Here is a 15,089-nt window from a genome sequence, read left to right on the forward strand (position 1 = left end):
TAATGGTTTTGCTTTTCTTGGCAAAGAACCCTAAGATAAGGATGCCAACAAATCCAATTCGAACAGATCGGGGTCATGATTTGTTTGGATCCATATCCTATTCAAAGTATTAGAAGTTGTGCTCTCCAAAGAACAATTCTTCTCAAAATGCCTAGGGTTGGAATCCCATTCTAAATATTCTTGGGGTTCCGGTGGATCCCAGTACAAGAGATCAAGGAATGGGGAGCTCTCCCTCTTTTTCCACCTGACTCTTCGGTCTTAAGAATGTTGGTTTTTAGAATGAATGATTGCCATTCTCCAACCTTTACTAACGTGTTTCATTTATTGAACAGGGTCTATGGTCAGTCTAAAACCCTTGGATGCTGAAGCCGTCTTTGGGGTGATCTTGTAGTTACAACAGACTGGAGGCGATTATCCTACCATTATTGTTCGAGTCATGATCCATTTCGAATCGGACCATTCATCAAAATGTCCTAGGTTCTACATATGTTGCACACTGTTTAAATTTTAGAAAAAAAAAAACTAGAATGTTCTAATCATCACCAGTGCGTGTCTACATAGTTTATTCAATTGAGTAATTTTCTTATATGTGGCTAATCTAAACATCTAAATAAATAAAATAATGCATGAAAACAAAGTAATTTGTCTGAATTGCAAACACACATCTATCCTTTAGGGTTAGATTAATGCCTAATTAGTCAAGGCCTACGGTTAATGGGAAGAAAAACTAGAGGGAAGACATTAATGAGAGAGATAGAGAGAGAATTGACTTGGACACTTCATTCATGTAAAAGAAAAAAAAATTTGATTAGTAGTTTTATAGATGGTTTGAAATTTCGAACGAAGCCGAAATCCGAAATTGCCGAAACATACAAAATTTCGACCGAAATTTCAGTAATTTCGGCCGAAGCCGAAATGACCGAAATCCGAAATATACAAAATTTCGGCCGAAATTTCAGTAATTTCGGCGAAATTTCAGTAATTTCGGCGAAATTTGTTAAGAAATATTAATGTTTTATTCTTTTACAAAGTTTCGATCTAAATTTTGACCCAAAAAAAAGGTATTTCGAGCGCGTGTGCTAAATTTCGACTGAAATTTCGGTTTCGGATAAGTCCAAAATTTTAGCCGAAACTGAAATTTAAAACCATGGTTTTGTATGACAAAAATACCCTTCGTAAGTATTCTTTCATTTCATCCATCACCAACATCTAATTAGATATACGATTTGGGACCGGATAATGTATATTAGGGATCCAGGTACTACTATACCAAAGTCCTATTAAATTAATTAATTTCGGGCAATGGGCTGGAGTTGTGGTCACTGATCGGATCATTTATCACGTCCACGTCGCATATTTGGGACCCAAAAGTGGCTCTTAGTAAAGAGACAAATGTCATACATTTTTTCTCACGAAGATTGTTCTTAAATACACTAGAGGGGGCTGGCTTAGGGAAGAGACGGGGGCTAATTTATCACTTCCCAACAGAAAGGCAAGAAAAAAGGAGCTCTTATGTTTGTTTTACTTCACAAATTGGACGGTTAGCATAGAGTCCCCCGCCAATAGCATATTTCACAATTTCATACGCCACAAGCGCTTCTTCTTGGCTGTAAAGAGTAATATGGAGAAAGCTGAGCGTCGGCAAAAAACGATTCTCCGTCATTTGAAAGCCCTAAAAACCCCTTCCTCTCAAAATCTCCAGGTTTTTTATCCTCTCGAATTCATGTTCATATCACATTTAACCTAATTTCTGATCCATCTATGTTTTCAATTGGAAATTTCAGGCTTCTTTTTGTTCTGGGAGTTCTGGTCTGTTTCACGGAAGCTCAGCAGATCGGGACAATGACGTTGTTATTGTTGCGTGAGTTTTTTTTTTTTTCTCTGCATTTTGTTGTTACGATTGATTTGTTCCTCCATATAAACAGTTTTATTGGTATAATTTGGATGTAAATTTTCGTATATTAGAGGAGATTTTATTTCATTTTTGGCAGAGCGTTTAGGACCCCGATTTGCAAGTCAAAACGGGGCTCTTTTAAGGATACGCCCGCAGAGGATTTGCTTGAACATGTCTTGAAGGTAATTCTCAGAAGCTTGATATTTATCTGAAGTTTGTGTATGGAAAGTCTGACATTTAAGATTGTGAAAATGAAGGTGATTATCACTCTTGTAACGTACTAAAGGAGATAATTGAAGCTGGTAGATTAACAATTGCTTATGTTTGGAGAACATGGCCTGGCAAGTAAAGTATGTGTTTGTGGGTTTTAAGAAGCTGAATAAATTTTAGAGAAGACTATGTCATAAACAAGGTTATCAGTCGTATTGAAAAATCTCAGTCGAAATCACGATGATGGATGAAACATTCTATAGTTCTATTAACGTCAAATAAATTGTTGCACATTGTAAACTGATTTTATAAAAAAAAAAAAAATGGCTGAGTTAATGAGTGATTGGAAGCTCTGGAAACATGGGAGAAGGTGGAGTTGTTGGAGCAAAATGGAGTAATGATTAGTTTTCACTGGTTTAGAGTTGGGAGCAGCCTCAGCAATTCTCCTACAATCAATCAATACACACACACACACACACACACACACACACACACACACACACACACACAAGTTGCATTCATTTATTGAATAGTGAAAGATTTTTAATTTTCATTTGGACCTTTTTGTTTCCTATACTTGTCCTCCCTTTTAAGTTTTAACTTGATCTGGAGAAAAATGGTCTCACAGTTGTTCTTTTCCACATGAAAAAATATAAAAAACTTTGTATTTGCACTCTCCAACAAACCTATTCTTTTCTTCTATTTTATTCCATATAAACAACAAATATATGTATTTTCAGCCCGGGTTTTTAAAGACTTGGTAAAAAGGTCACAATTTATTTACACGATGGTGATCTCTTTAACCATTTCCTTGGTGAAGATCCTCCCAAGTTTCAAGTTCGTCTCAACCTATGATCTTTGGTACCGATGGAGAGAGATACATGTGCTAGTGGCAGCGAGAAAGTAGAGATTCCTTCCCCAGGGTGTGATCTCCCGGGTCCCGGCTAGATGTAAGCTTATAACTTCGATGAGAGGTGAGAGCGGTCTTACAGGGTATCAGAATCATTGAGAATAGAGATTTAGAAAGATTGATTGTTGAGGGAGACTCGCTCAATGCCATTAGGTAGCTGAAAGGGACTAATCACGTTCTTGGGGGTTCCCACATTGGATTGATGAAATTCACATTCGAGTGGCGAGATCATCCACATACTTTCAGCATATTAAGAGGTTGGCTAATAATGACGCTGATAGACTAGCTCGTTCAGGAGTCCACAAGGAAGAATTAGTGATTTTTGATTTCCTGCCTTCTTGAGGGCCTTTGTACTTTTGTATTTTTCTAATCTTCTTTTGCTCTATGATCTCTTGGATCGATCATATCTGTAGCAGGGTATTCCTCCCTTTTTCGTTTTTAATTTAATCTTCTATCATTAAAAAAAAAACTACTTTGGGCTAGTAAATGTCATGGTTTAACCGAATTTATCAGTTAAGAAATCCATATGGTTGTGTGTTTATAATTGTGCAAGGCCTGTTCCAGGCTGTGTTGGAAAGCACAGGAGTTGGTCCACATGAGATTGGTGACATTGTTGTTGGAACAGTTCTTGCTCCGGGCAGTAGCAGAGCAGCAGAGTGCCGCATGGCCGCTTTCTATGCGGGTTTTCCAGGTTTGTTATATTTTCCAGTGGGATTCTTAAATACAATTTGATGAATGGTATCTTTTTAGAATATCTATACACCTTCATTCTTCATCCTACTGCAGAGACTGTGCCAATCAAGACAGTTAACCGGCAATGCTCATCTGGGCTTCAAGCAGTAGCTGATGTTGCTGCTGCAATAAAATCTGGTTTCTATGACATTGGTCAGTTAATTTGAATCTTTATGTCTCAGTATTTTATCGTGTTTATATTCTTTGAGTGTTTTCTTTGGTTCATGTGTTTTTGTTTGCAAATTTACAGGTATAGCAGCAGGTGTTGAATCTATGTCTCTCGATCGTGGGGCTCACAAACATACTTTCAACCCTCAGGTATGTCCAACACATTTTATGACAAGTGTGTTTATGATTATGTCTCTTCAAATCATTACCTCTATCAAGTGTTTCCAATGCCAATAATTTATTGGAAATCTAAATAATTTTTTAACTGATTGTTTAAAAGCTTCTTTGTTTTGATCTTCTACCGCTCCTCTTAACATGACTTTGCTGGGGCAGATTCAAACCCGGACAAACCAAAATGCCAAAGATTGCTTGATTCCTATGGGTATCACTTCAGAGACTGTGGCCAAGCAGTATGAAGTTTCACGTCTTGATCAAGATAAAGCTGCTGTAAGTTTTTTGAAGTGACCATTGCAAATATTTTGTGCTATATGTATGTATTCGCAGTTAGAAAGTTCTGAAGTCAGCCTTTCCCTATTTCCATAATGCTCATTGGTGTGTTTAAGTTTGTTGAGCTACTTTCGAATTCTCTTATGTGAATATCTTTCATTCTTCTTTCAGTTTTTATCTCATAAAAATGCCGCAGAAGCTGCAGCAGCAGGAAAATTCAGTGATGAGATTATCCCAGTACACACAAAGGTTTGGATCCAATGGTCTTCATGGTGGTCACTGATTAACAAACGTCTGATATTTTAGAACAAATTGAGAATAATGACTTATTGCAGGTCATTGATCATAGAAGCGGTACTGAAAGATCAGTCACAGTTTTAGTTGATGAAGGAATTCGGCCTGATACATCTCCTTCTAGTTTAGCTATGCTTAAACCTTCATTCAAAGAGGGTGGATCTACCACTGCAGGTGCTTCAGACACTTTTGTAATGATAGTTTCATTAACTGTTCATGATTGAAGTGTGTATCACAATGTTTTGATGTCATCCTTTTTTCCGAGTTGAGTGGGTTATGGTTCTTATATTTATTATGCAATTCATTCGACATCTAATTCTAGGGAACTCGAGTCAAATTAGTGATGGCGCTGCTGCCATCTTACTCATGAGAAGGGCAATTGCACTACAGAGATGCTTGCCAATAATAGGGACATTCAGGTACTCATCACCTGTACTATGATCAACCTCTTCTGGTGTTTATAGTGATTTTTTCCTGCCTGTTCTAGGAGTTTTTCTGCTGTTGGAATCAAACCAGCGGTCATGGGCATTGGTCCTGCCTTTGCTATTCCTGCTGCTGTTGAGGCCGCTAAATTAAAGCTTGATGATATTGACCTTTTTGAGATAAATGAGGTAATATTGACTCCAGGAACTATTAGTCTATATTCATAAATTCTGATAAGATCCATAGGTGTAAGTGTAATATACACCTTTTCCTAGGAAGTGAGAAATTGCAGCAAGTACACATCAGAAGATAATCTTTTGGTGATGTATATACCTTCTTTTTTCTAAAAAATAATTCTTATTGATGTTGCTTCTCCCATAAAAATCCCTAACCGATTTGACGACCAGTTTATGTATAAGAACAAAGAAAATTTTCCAACATTAATGTCCCCTCAACTTTTTCATTTGGTAAAAAGTATTTACATTGCAGGGTACTAACAAGTAACAATTACATCAAACTATAAGCAACCCACAGTGAATTTTCTATCAACTGGTGTTTGGATCCACTAATAGCTGGCTTTCTTTTTTGGTGCAATTTGTGCATCATTTAAGCTCTATTTGATCCATAGTAATGTAAATATTTTTTATTATGAGCAGGCATTTGCATCACAATATGTGTACTGTCTTCGTAAACTGGGATTAGACGCAGAAAAGGTCAATGTGAATGGTGGAGCAATTGCTCTTGGACATCCAGTTGGAGCCACAGGTTTGCTTTTCTTGTTATATTTATATTATGAATTTAAGATATGTAAGTTGATCTTTATCTAAGTACATATCTAATATGAAGGCTGCAACAAAGGCCTTCCTCTTCCTATAAATCCTTATCGTAATGCCAAACCTATGAGATAGGAATTTGCAAATCAATAGGATCTTATGATCTTGTTTGATTTCCTATCCACCAGCAGAAACTAGGTGCAAGAGGTAGATTTTCTTGATATGGTGCTAGGTACTTAGTAAGACCCTTTAAATATAAAGCAAACTATGGGATGATGGATTACTTGGGACCATGTTCCATCTAATATTTTTAGTGTGTTTTGAATCAGGTGTTTGATATCATAAGCACAGGCATGCATGTCTCTGTATTTTTGTGCTTTAGCATTTATGAGCAGCTTCTAGAACACAATTTTTCTGAAAATGTTGTTTTGTAGTGGTTACAGAGGATGTGAAGTAACAAGTTGAATGGCTTAGTTGGGCGTTTTCATTCTAAACTGTCTATATTGCTTTCCCTAAATTTACCCCAATATTTTTTAATGCTTCCACTAGTCAATTTTGAATTTGACAGATCTAGATGTGGTAGCATTTGTTGTTTCTGTTGGGATATTTTCCCAAGTTAAGGAAAATTCGTTTTAATATTCAATTTAGTCTTTGGTCCAATGTTATTTGATAGATATTCTGAGAAACTAAAGCAGGAATTGTGGTCCCGAAGATTTTCCTGCATTGGGGTTGAGTAACTTATTTTGTCTTGGGTGTTCCATGTATTACGAAACCTCTGTGCTTTCTATTCCAATATTGCCTTCCATATTGGAGATGCTTCCTTCTAGTGATTTATGGTAGTTCTTTCTAGTGTCTTGGATGTTACATGTAGGCTCAACTGGTGCAACCAGCTTGAGAGTTGCACAAATTGGAAGATTGGAACAGTTGCCAGGTCGCCTACTTTTTTCTGTTATTTTTAGAATTTAGAGTTAGTCAAAGCCTGTTTTAGAAAGTCCATTATGCTCAGGATTCTTTTTTTTTTCTTTTTAATGATAGCGAAATATTTTTCATTAGCCGATCCAACTAGTTTGGGACAAAGGCTTAGTTGAGTTGAGTTGAGTTGAGATAGCCAAATATTTAGTGTAAGAGAAGCAAGGAAGCCACTAGCTCCCCTCATAACATTAATCAAGGGGGAAGGGCATCAAATTACGCAAGAACATCTTTGAATACTCCATCCCTTGCTAGACTATCCGCTACTGAGTCGGCAAAACGTCTAACATGGTGAAACACTACAGGCGATGAACCAAACCAATCAAAGATCTCATAAAAAAACCTATCAAATCTCCAAGGGTGCCTATGCGCTCCATTAAGCCACCGAATAACGTTAAGGGAGTCTCTTCAACCACCAAAAAGGCCATTTGATTCCTCTCCAATAATTTTATACCTTGGTGAACTGCCCAAACTTCTGCTTCCGAAGCGTCCGCTTCCCCTATAGGCCCTGCAAAGGCCCAAATTACCTCCCCCGAATCTTTTCTGAGGACACCTCCAATGCCGGCCGGAGTGACAACTTCTGTGTTTTAGTTAGCAATTCTTTTGTGTTTTAGTATGTCATGTTTTTTCTTATGTTTAAAAGGGTGACAACTTTTGGGTTATGGTCTGCAGCTGGTAGGGAGTAAGGTAGGTGCTGTTGGAGCTAGACTGTTCGTGCATTGACCATAATGATGGGTCTTGGTCTATCAGAGTGAATTCTGGTTTCATCTGCAATGGGATGTTGTTAGGTGGGGTACATTAACGGGTATTGATGGCCTTCTAGCTTTTCTGCTTTATAGTTTTAGTACTGGTGGGACGCCTTGTCCCCCGTTGATGTAATTCAATTCAGCTATTAATAAATCAGTTACCTTTCAAAAAAAAAAAAGACAAAAGAAAAGAAAAGAAGGAAGTCCAGCATCTTGGACTCTTGGAAGTGTGGATGAACACTTGTAGGATCCTATAAAAGGGGTGTTAAAACTTAAAACTCTAAAAGGTTTGGTTAATGTTCTTAGATAGAGACGATTTGACATGAATAAAGAAAAGGCCATTCATGAGTTTGGTGGCAGGCTTTCTATATCTTTTGATCTGCTGGTGTAAACAAGCAGTTTTATATCAAATTTTCTGCAGTTGTTTTTATATTCTAGTTTTCTTACAAAGCTGAGGTAAATTGCTGTTTTCTTTAGAGGGTATCAAGAGCAACCCAATGACATGTTGATTTTCATTTTAAGTTGCATCATAAATTTGGTATCGGATCCAAGATGGTTCTTAGAAAGTCCTTTGGTCTTGAATCTAGTGACGATGCGCATGAAGATAAGAACTTTGAAGAGGTTAGGGAGATGACATGACAACAAGCAGAAACACATGATCAAGAGATGGAGGAGATGGGGGAGTTGTTCGCTCAACTCAACACCAGTCTCGCTCAAGCTCTATACAATCAAGTGATGACTCAAACTTTGAATGCTTCAGGACATGTGGAAACAAATTTGGAAGGAGTTAAAGATGAGGTAAATCCTAGACATCAATTTCAACTCCAAAAACAGCCTCCTCGACACTAATTCCAGCCCATGTATCGAACACCCCAAGACAACAATCGTATGAAAAATAATGGATGGGAAACTTGAATTAAAATTGAAATTCCAGAATTCTCTGGGAGATAAAAGCCCAAGAATATCTAGATTGGGTGACTATGGTGGAAGTACTCATATTACAAAGAGGTATAACTCGTAAAAGAGTTTCCTTGGTTGCCTTGAGGCTTTTAGAGGGGCCGCGACAGCTTGGTATAAATCCGAGAAGATTTAAAGAAACCAATTATTCTAGCCAGCAATTGCGACTTGAGAGGAGATGGAAAAGATGATGGCAGAGGAGTTTCTACTCTTTAACTATCACCAAACTTTGTATGAGCGCCTCCACAATTTCACTCGAGGTACAGAAACTGTTTCTCAATATGCAGAGTTTTATAAATTTCTTGCTAGCAGATTAGGGGACACTCGAGAACAATTGATTGCAAGGTACCTTAGTGGGTTAAAACATTCCATTGATGATGCTTTGAGAATACATCCATTTGGTACTATTTAGCAGGACCAAGTTAAGGCTCAACTTATAGAAGAAAATTCAAAACAGGATTCCTTATTAGTGTTCTTCATATCTGATAAACAATACACCACCTGTTGCCTAAGCCTTAACATGTGTCCACAAGGACAAACTTCGGGCGGTTTTGAAGGCAATAAACCTTACACGAACCCTCCCATGGCTTCACAAGCTACACCGTCAAAATCAGTCCCTAATAGCTCCAATGTGAAGTATTTTTGGTGTGGGAAGATAGGACACATATCCTCTAAATTTCCTCAATGGAAGAAGAAATGGGTGATGATATGGGGAAACAATGACTTAGTGAAGAATTTGATGATAATTATTAAGTTGTACCAGAAGATGCGGTTTATGTTCCGTACAAAGACTCTTATGATTCCATACAGAGACTCTTACGGTCCTTGTTTGGTAAATCAGAGGATGTTTTATACTCCTAAGATGAGGTTTATTGGTTGACGCCTGGTATATTTTCTACTTTGTTTTCCATTGGAGGTCATTGGTCCAACCTTATTATTGACTTCAATAGATGTGGGTACGTCATTTTTCAAGATGTGGTGACCAAACTCAATTTGAATATGAAAAGCATAACCTTAGTCCTATAATATAGTGTGATCGAATAACTCCAATGAGCTAAAGACTCTATCAGTGGTGTTTGATTTCATTTTCTATTAAAAGAAATATAACGATAGTTTATGGCGTGAGGCAGTACCTATGGATGCCGCTCATATTTTGCTTGGGAGACCTTTGCAGTCTGATAGAGATGCTATGCATGATGGTAGGAAAAATATCTATACTTTTTATATGAATGATGAGTTTACTTTGATGCCTTCTGGAGGTGAACTAAATCTGAAAAAGCGGAAATTATAGTGTCCCTCTCTAGTCAGGAATTCGAGTATAATTTCATAGGATAGTGTGGTTTCTATACTTGTATTAAGAGGCATATTACTGAACAACAAGGAGTGTTTTCTTAAGATTTGCCTTCTGTATTACCTTCTATGATAAGAGTGCAATACCACATTGATCTTATGTTGGATTTCATTCTCCCAAACAAGCCTTATTACAAAATGTCACCTACAGAACACAAGTTGAGAAGACAAGTGAAAGAACTTTGGGGGAAAGGACGAACACACTAGTCCTCGAGCAATATCGGCCCTTTCAGTTCCAAAGAAAGATTGGCCGTGCTGCATATGTATTGATAGTTAGTAGACCTATCAACAAGATTACAATCAAATACTATTTTTCCTATTCGGATATTGGATGACATGTTGTATCGGCATAGTGAAACTTCAATGTTCTCGAAGATTGATATTAAGACTTGTTACCATTAAATTCGGATCCGACTTGGAGATGAATGGAAAACAACATTTAAAACTAGGGAAGGATCAAGGATTATATGAATAGAGGGTGATGCCATTTCTAGTCACTAATGCACCTGGTAGGACATTTATGCCTGGTGGTGGTTTACGTTGAATACTTATACACATCTCCAACACTTGCGGGAAGTCTTGGTCTCTTGGAGACCTTGAGGAAGGAACCTTGAGAATTATATTTTAGTGACTTGTAAGGTTATATATTTTAGTGACTTGGAAGGTTATTTTCTTGGGTTATAAGGTATCGAGTGAAGGGTATCGAGTGAAGGAATCAAACCAGACAAAGCAAAGGTGCAAGAAATTGACAACTGACGAACCCTTACTAGCATACACAAGGTAGATCTTTTCATGGATTTTCTAGTTTCTATAGAAGATTTTGCAAGTTTTAGCACTATCATGGCTCTTATTACTAATTTGATGAAAATGAGAACTTTTGAGTGGACACCTCAAGCTCAAAAGGATTTTTAGCAGATAAAGGTGTGTCTAACTAGTGCATCATGTCTACCCTACTTCATGTTGATAAAGGTGTGTCATAAGCCAAAATTTGAGGCTCATGGGCTATTTTAGTGAGAAATTGAACGGCGTAGCACTTATGTTCCACTTTTGATATGAAATTATTTGCTATTGTCAGAACTTTGAACTTCGAGAGGCATTATTTGATACATATAGATTTTGATCTATTTTTTTTACCATTAGGCTTTAAAATATTTAAATTAATCGCACAAGTTAAACTCAAGGCATGCTAAGTGAGCTAGCTATTTGCAAGAGTTTATCTTCTCTCTCAAACACAAGCTGAGAACTCAAAATATGGTGGATGGTTCTTTTAAGTAGAAGACATGTTTTGTTCAGTTCGATAAGAGTTGATGTGTTTTGTCTTTCAAAAAAAAAAGAGTTGATGTGTTTGAGTTTGGGTTGCTTAAAAATTAGCTTGCGGAAGGTTTATTTTGCAAAATAATTTCTAAAATTGACATGGAAGCAATCCTGATTATTTAATGGAGGGTGGGTACTTATTCTAGGCTAAATGTTTGTGCACTCCTAATACATTTCTACTACACTCATCATCAAGGAAGCGCACAATGCGTGACACTTTGACAAAGATAAAACTATCGCCTTACTGCGGGAAAGGTTCTTTTGGCTGAGCTTAGATCATGATATCTCTATGTAAAGAGCTTTATAATATGTCAAACTTCCTAAGGTACTACTAATGTTGGATCGTATACTCCTTTACCTATTTCTTCTTACCCTTGGGTAGAGGTTTCCATAGACTCTTGGTCAACCTGGAATTCTAAGGGGCGGCGATAGAATCTTGGTTGTTGTTGATAGGATTTCAAAAGTGACACACTTCATTCCATGTAAGTCAGTGCACAATGCTGGCAGGATTGCGGATCTATTCTTCAAAGAGGTGGTACAATATCATAGTTTCCCAAAGACTATAACATCGGACCTACATACGATGTTAGTATTTTCTGGAACCATTTATGGCAAAACCTTTGGACTTCCCTGAAATTCAACAACTCATATTATCCTCGAACCGATGGTCAAACAGAGGTGGTAAATCATATGTTGGGAAAGATGTTGAGGTATCAAGTGAAGGTGATGGAAAATTGGGATCTTTTGCTACCAAAGATCGAGTTGGAGTTTAATCATTCCAAAAACAGGATGAAAGATTTATCATTAAAAATTGGGATGATGGATTTAGGGAAGTGACATATCTACCCTTTTCTTTACTTGGGACAGCCACCTCTAGTGTATCTACAACTACAGAGGGCTGATCTACTTTATGGGAGAAGGGTTCAATGGGCCTGATTGCTGTGTACACTGCATGTGGCTGTCCCATGTAAAAAAGGGCGAATTTACCATTTCCTTAGATTTATCTAAATTTCATACTGTTCTTGGTCAAAATCCTCAGCAACCGCTTGATCTCACTCCTACTCCTAATGTTACAAAGCTGAATAAGAAAATAGATAAATTGATGGCTGATTTGGGTGCTATTCTGGAACAATAACAAGCCATTATTGAAGATAGTTACAAAGAGAACGCATATCGATGCCGTATAGAGCTTACTTTTGAATTTGGTGATGAACTGTGGGTGTGTCTTTTAAAAGAAAAGTATCCTGGTGGTGAAAAGCCTAAGAAGATTGGTCCCTGCAAGATTCCGCTGAAAATTAATGGCAATGCTTATAAGATAAAGTTGCCTTCGGATTTGTATGTTTATGACACCTCCATGTTAAGCATCTTTTCCGTATTATGCATTGCATGCTGAGAACTTGAGGTGGTTCTTTTCAAGAGGGGGTGACTGATGTAGTATGATCCCATGATCCTGGTGTTAATGAGCATGTTCCTGCTGTTCATGAGACATATCAACAATTTTGAGAGTGGATTAGCCGAAGATGATCAAAACGTATGAAGGGAAGAAGAATACAGGTTCTCTTTGTGAATCAAAGAGAACTGTTTCCGCTGAGAGTGATAAAACCTTGTGTGACTGTTGGTGCTGCCAGGCGTGAGATTTGCATGGATTGGAAGACTGGAACAGCTATCAAGTCGCATACTTTTCCTGTTATTTTTAGAAGTCAGTCAAAGCCTTTTTAGAAAGTCCATTACATTTAGGATTCTTAGTTAGCAGTTCTTTTATGTTTTAGTAAATGATTTTTTTTTTCTTAGGTTTAGAAGGTCCAACATTTTGCTCTTAGAAAAGTGGATGAACACTCATAGGGGAGTCTTTAAAGGGGGCGTTAAACTTTAGAAGGTGCTCATCATTTTGAGATAAGCGACGATTAGGTATGAATATAGAAAAGGGTGTTTATGAGTTTGGCTGCAGGTTTTCTTTATCTTTTGATCTGACTGGGGTGAACAACCAGTTCTATATAAATTTTCTGCAGCAGTTGTTATCCTGTAGTTTGCTTAAAGACACTGGTAAGTCGGGTTTCTTTCTTTTTCATATCAAAAGCTACCCAACAACATCTCGATACTGTTCTCATTTTATGGTGCATCATTTTATAGCTTTTTTCTACTTGAAGACACCAATACGAGCATATTAGTATTTCTAGGGGTCTCTTAGAGCCCACATTGGAAAGGTTCAGATCGGCACTTAGTTGTTCAGATTTTGAAGTTTTACTGATTACTCCAAAACCTTCTCCTTATTCACTGCCATGTTTTCCTTATTGATCAAAATAAAAAAACATCCAGTTTACTCAATGGCATCTGTCTAAATTTTTATATTGCTATATCACTTTTGTCTTTGAATTGCACATCAAACTGCATCTTTGCTTTTTAGGTGCACGTTGTGTTGCAACACTACTGCACGAAATGAAGAGACATGGTAAAAACTGTAGATTTGGAGTTGTTTCCATGTGTGTGGGTAAGTCCCAAGACTTCCATGCTCTTCTAGCTTTTCACTTTGATGCTTAACTCAGTTTTGACAAAAATATATTGCATTTCAGGGGGTGGAATGGGAGGAGCAGCAGTTTTTGAGTCTGTATAGCTTCAATTTCCAGTAAAGAAAGTCATCTTTTGAATGACATATAAGGCCAATAAGGCTTCTGTTCTGTGTTTTGCGTGTTTAGTTTTAAACAGCTAACTCGGATGAACTCAGCACAGCTTTAGCTGTCTTTTGTGATTTATTGAATTATGAAGAAAGTGATATACTGTTGGAACTTTTCTTCTTGATTTTCATAGTAAGCTGATGAAAATTCCAATAAATATATGCACAACGCATGCACTGAATAATTACAAGTAAACAATTCATCTTCTGCACTCCTATAATGGGGCAGTCTCCAATTCTCAGACCATTTACAAATATCTGAAGGCAACCTGATTCTGGGACCTAAACAATATTTCACAAACTAGTAAAATTACTCATAAAGAATGCTATACAGCTCTGATAGGTCATACTGAGAAAAGAAAAAATCCTCGGTTTGGAAATTGCAATCATCATAGAATGGAAATGGGTCATTCTCCATTGGCCAAGCATCAAGATTCTGGTTCTGAAACTCATCTGTCTGCTGAGGTACCCATCCAGTCTGTAAAGCTGTGAAAGTTGCGAGGGGGGACAGCGCTTGAATACCTGATTCTACTGAATCAGAAGACACTCCTAACCCTTCGGAACTTTCTCCTCCTAACATATACTCTTCTGGTTCAGTATGTTCTTCTATCTCAATAACTGGTACTTGAACATGTAGTTCTTGCATGGTAGAGGGTGGGGATATGGAAGTATTTCCATTCCCAGTTAGCTCTTGGACAAGCCTCTTAAAATTTGAAGAGTTTGTGATATAAACCTTGGGTGGAACTACCTTTAACCAACTATCACCTTGCTTCCTTTCACTCTTACATGCCTTCAACTGTTCCTGGCTTTTGGATGATCCTCCCTTCCCCATATCTCCAAATAGCTTTGAGGATACTCTTCACTCCTTTCCTATCAGCGGAGGATCCTAAGTTATATAAATATGAAACCAAATGAAGAAAGAAGGAAGTTAAATGTGGGTTAGGATATGTGACCACCGAGAGATAGAGATGCTGAAAATGAAATGGGTTTTTCTAATAGCGTAGAGGATAGGGGTCTTTGCTCCTTACCCACCACAAATCCAATTGTTTTCTCACAAAATTCCACTCAAATTTATGCTGTCTTTTGTATTTACCCTAAACAGACATGAGAATTCTTCAAAACTCCACACTTTTGTCAGCACCTGAAAGGGTTGGGGGAAAAGAATACGAATGGTTGGGAGGAAAAAAACATTCAAATTGCTCTCACGGTCTGCATTGAAGGCACGAAAAGC

At 37.5% G+C, this 15,089-nt stretch overlaps 1 protein-coding gene across 1 annotated transcript; it reads left to right on the forward strand.

Moving 5' to 3' along the window:
• Window positions 1-1,493: 1,493 nt before the first annotated feature.
• Window positions 1,494-13,975, forward strand: LOC143860751 (3-ketoacyl-CoA thiolase 1, peroxisomal-like). The gene is made up of 14 exons (XM_077371565.1): window positions 1,494-1,702; window positions 1,785-1,861; window positions 1,992-2,076; window positions 3,579-3,705; window positions 3,801-3,899; window positions 3,997-4,064; window positions 4,248-4,361; window positions 4,533-4,610; window positions 4,697-4,829; window positions 4,978-5,074; window positions 5,143-5,266; window positions 5,735-5,843; window positions 13,592-13,675; window positions 13,758-13,975. Exons 1-14 carry the CDS (start codon window positions 1,622-1,624, stop codon window positions 13,796-13,798), a joined length of 1,317 nt encoding a protein of 438 aa, XP_077227680.1. The 5' UTR covers window positions 1,494-1,621; the 3' UTR covers window positions 13,799-13,975.
• The last annotated feature ends 1,114 nt before the right edge of the window (window positions 13,976-15,089 follow it).

This window comes from Tasmannia lanceolata, unplaced genomic scaffold (assembly GCF_043159265.1).
Source record: "Tasmannia lanceolata isolate RefF3 unplaced genomic scaffold, GAP_Taslan_0.1 ptg000037l, whole genome shotgun sequence".
NCBI classification, from domain to species: domain Eukaryota; kingdom Viridiplantae; phylum Streptophyta; class Magnoliopsida; order Canellales; family Winteraceae; genus Tasmannia; species Tasmannia lanceolata.

Bases quoted from the DNA above. Each gene is read 5' to 3' on its own strand.
- LOC143860751 (XM_077371565.1), top strand. From the start codon at position 1,622: ATGGAGAAAGCTGAGCGTCGGCAAAAAACGATTCTCCGTCATTTGAAA. The intron at 4,362-4,532 runs GTAAGTTTTTTG...TTCTTCTTTCAG, and splicing joins TTGATCAAGATAAAGCTGCT to TTTTTATCTCATAAAAATGC. The intron at 4,611-4,696 runs GTTTGGATCCAA...GACTTATTGCAG, and splicing joins TTATCCCAGTACACACAAAG to GTCATTGATCATAGAAGCGG.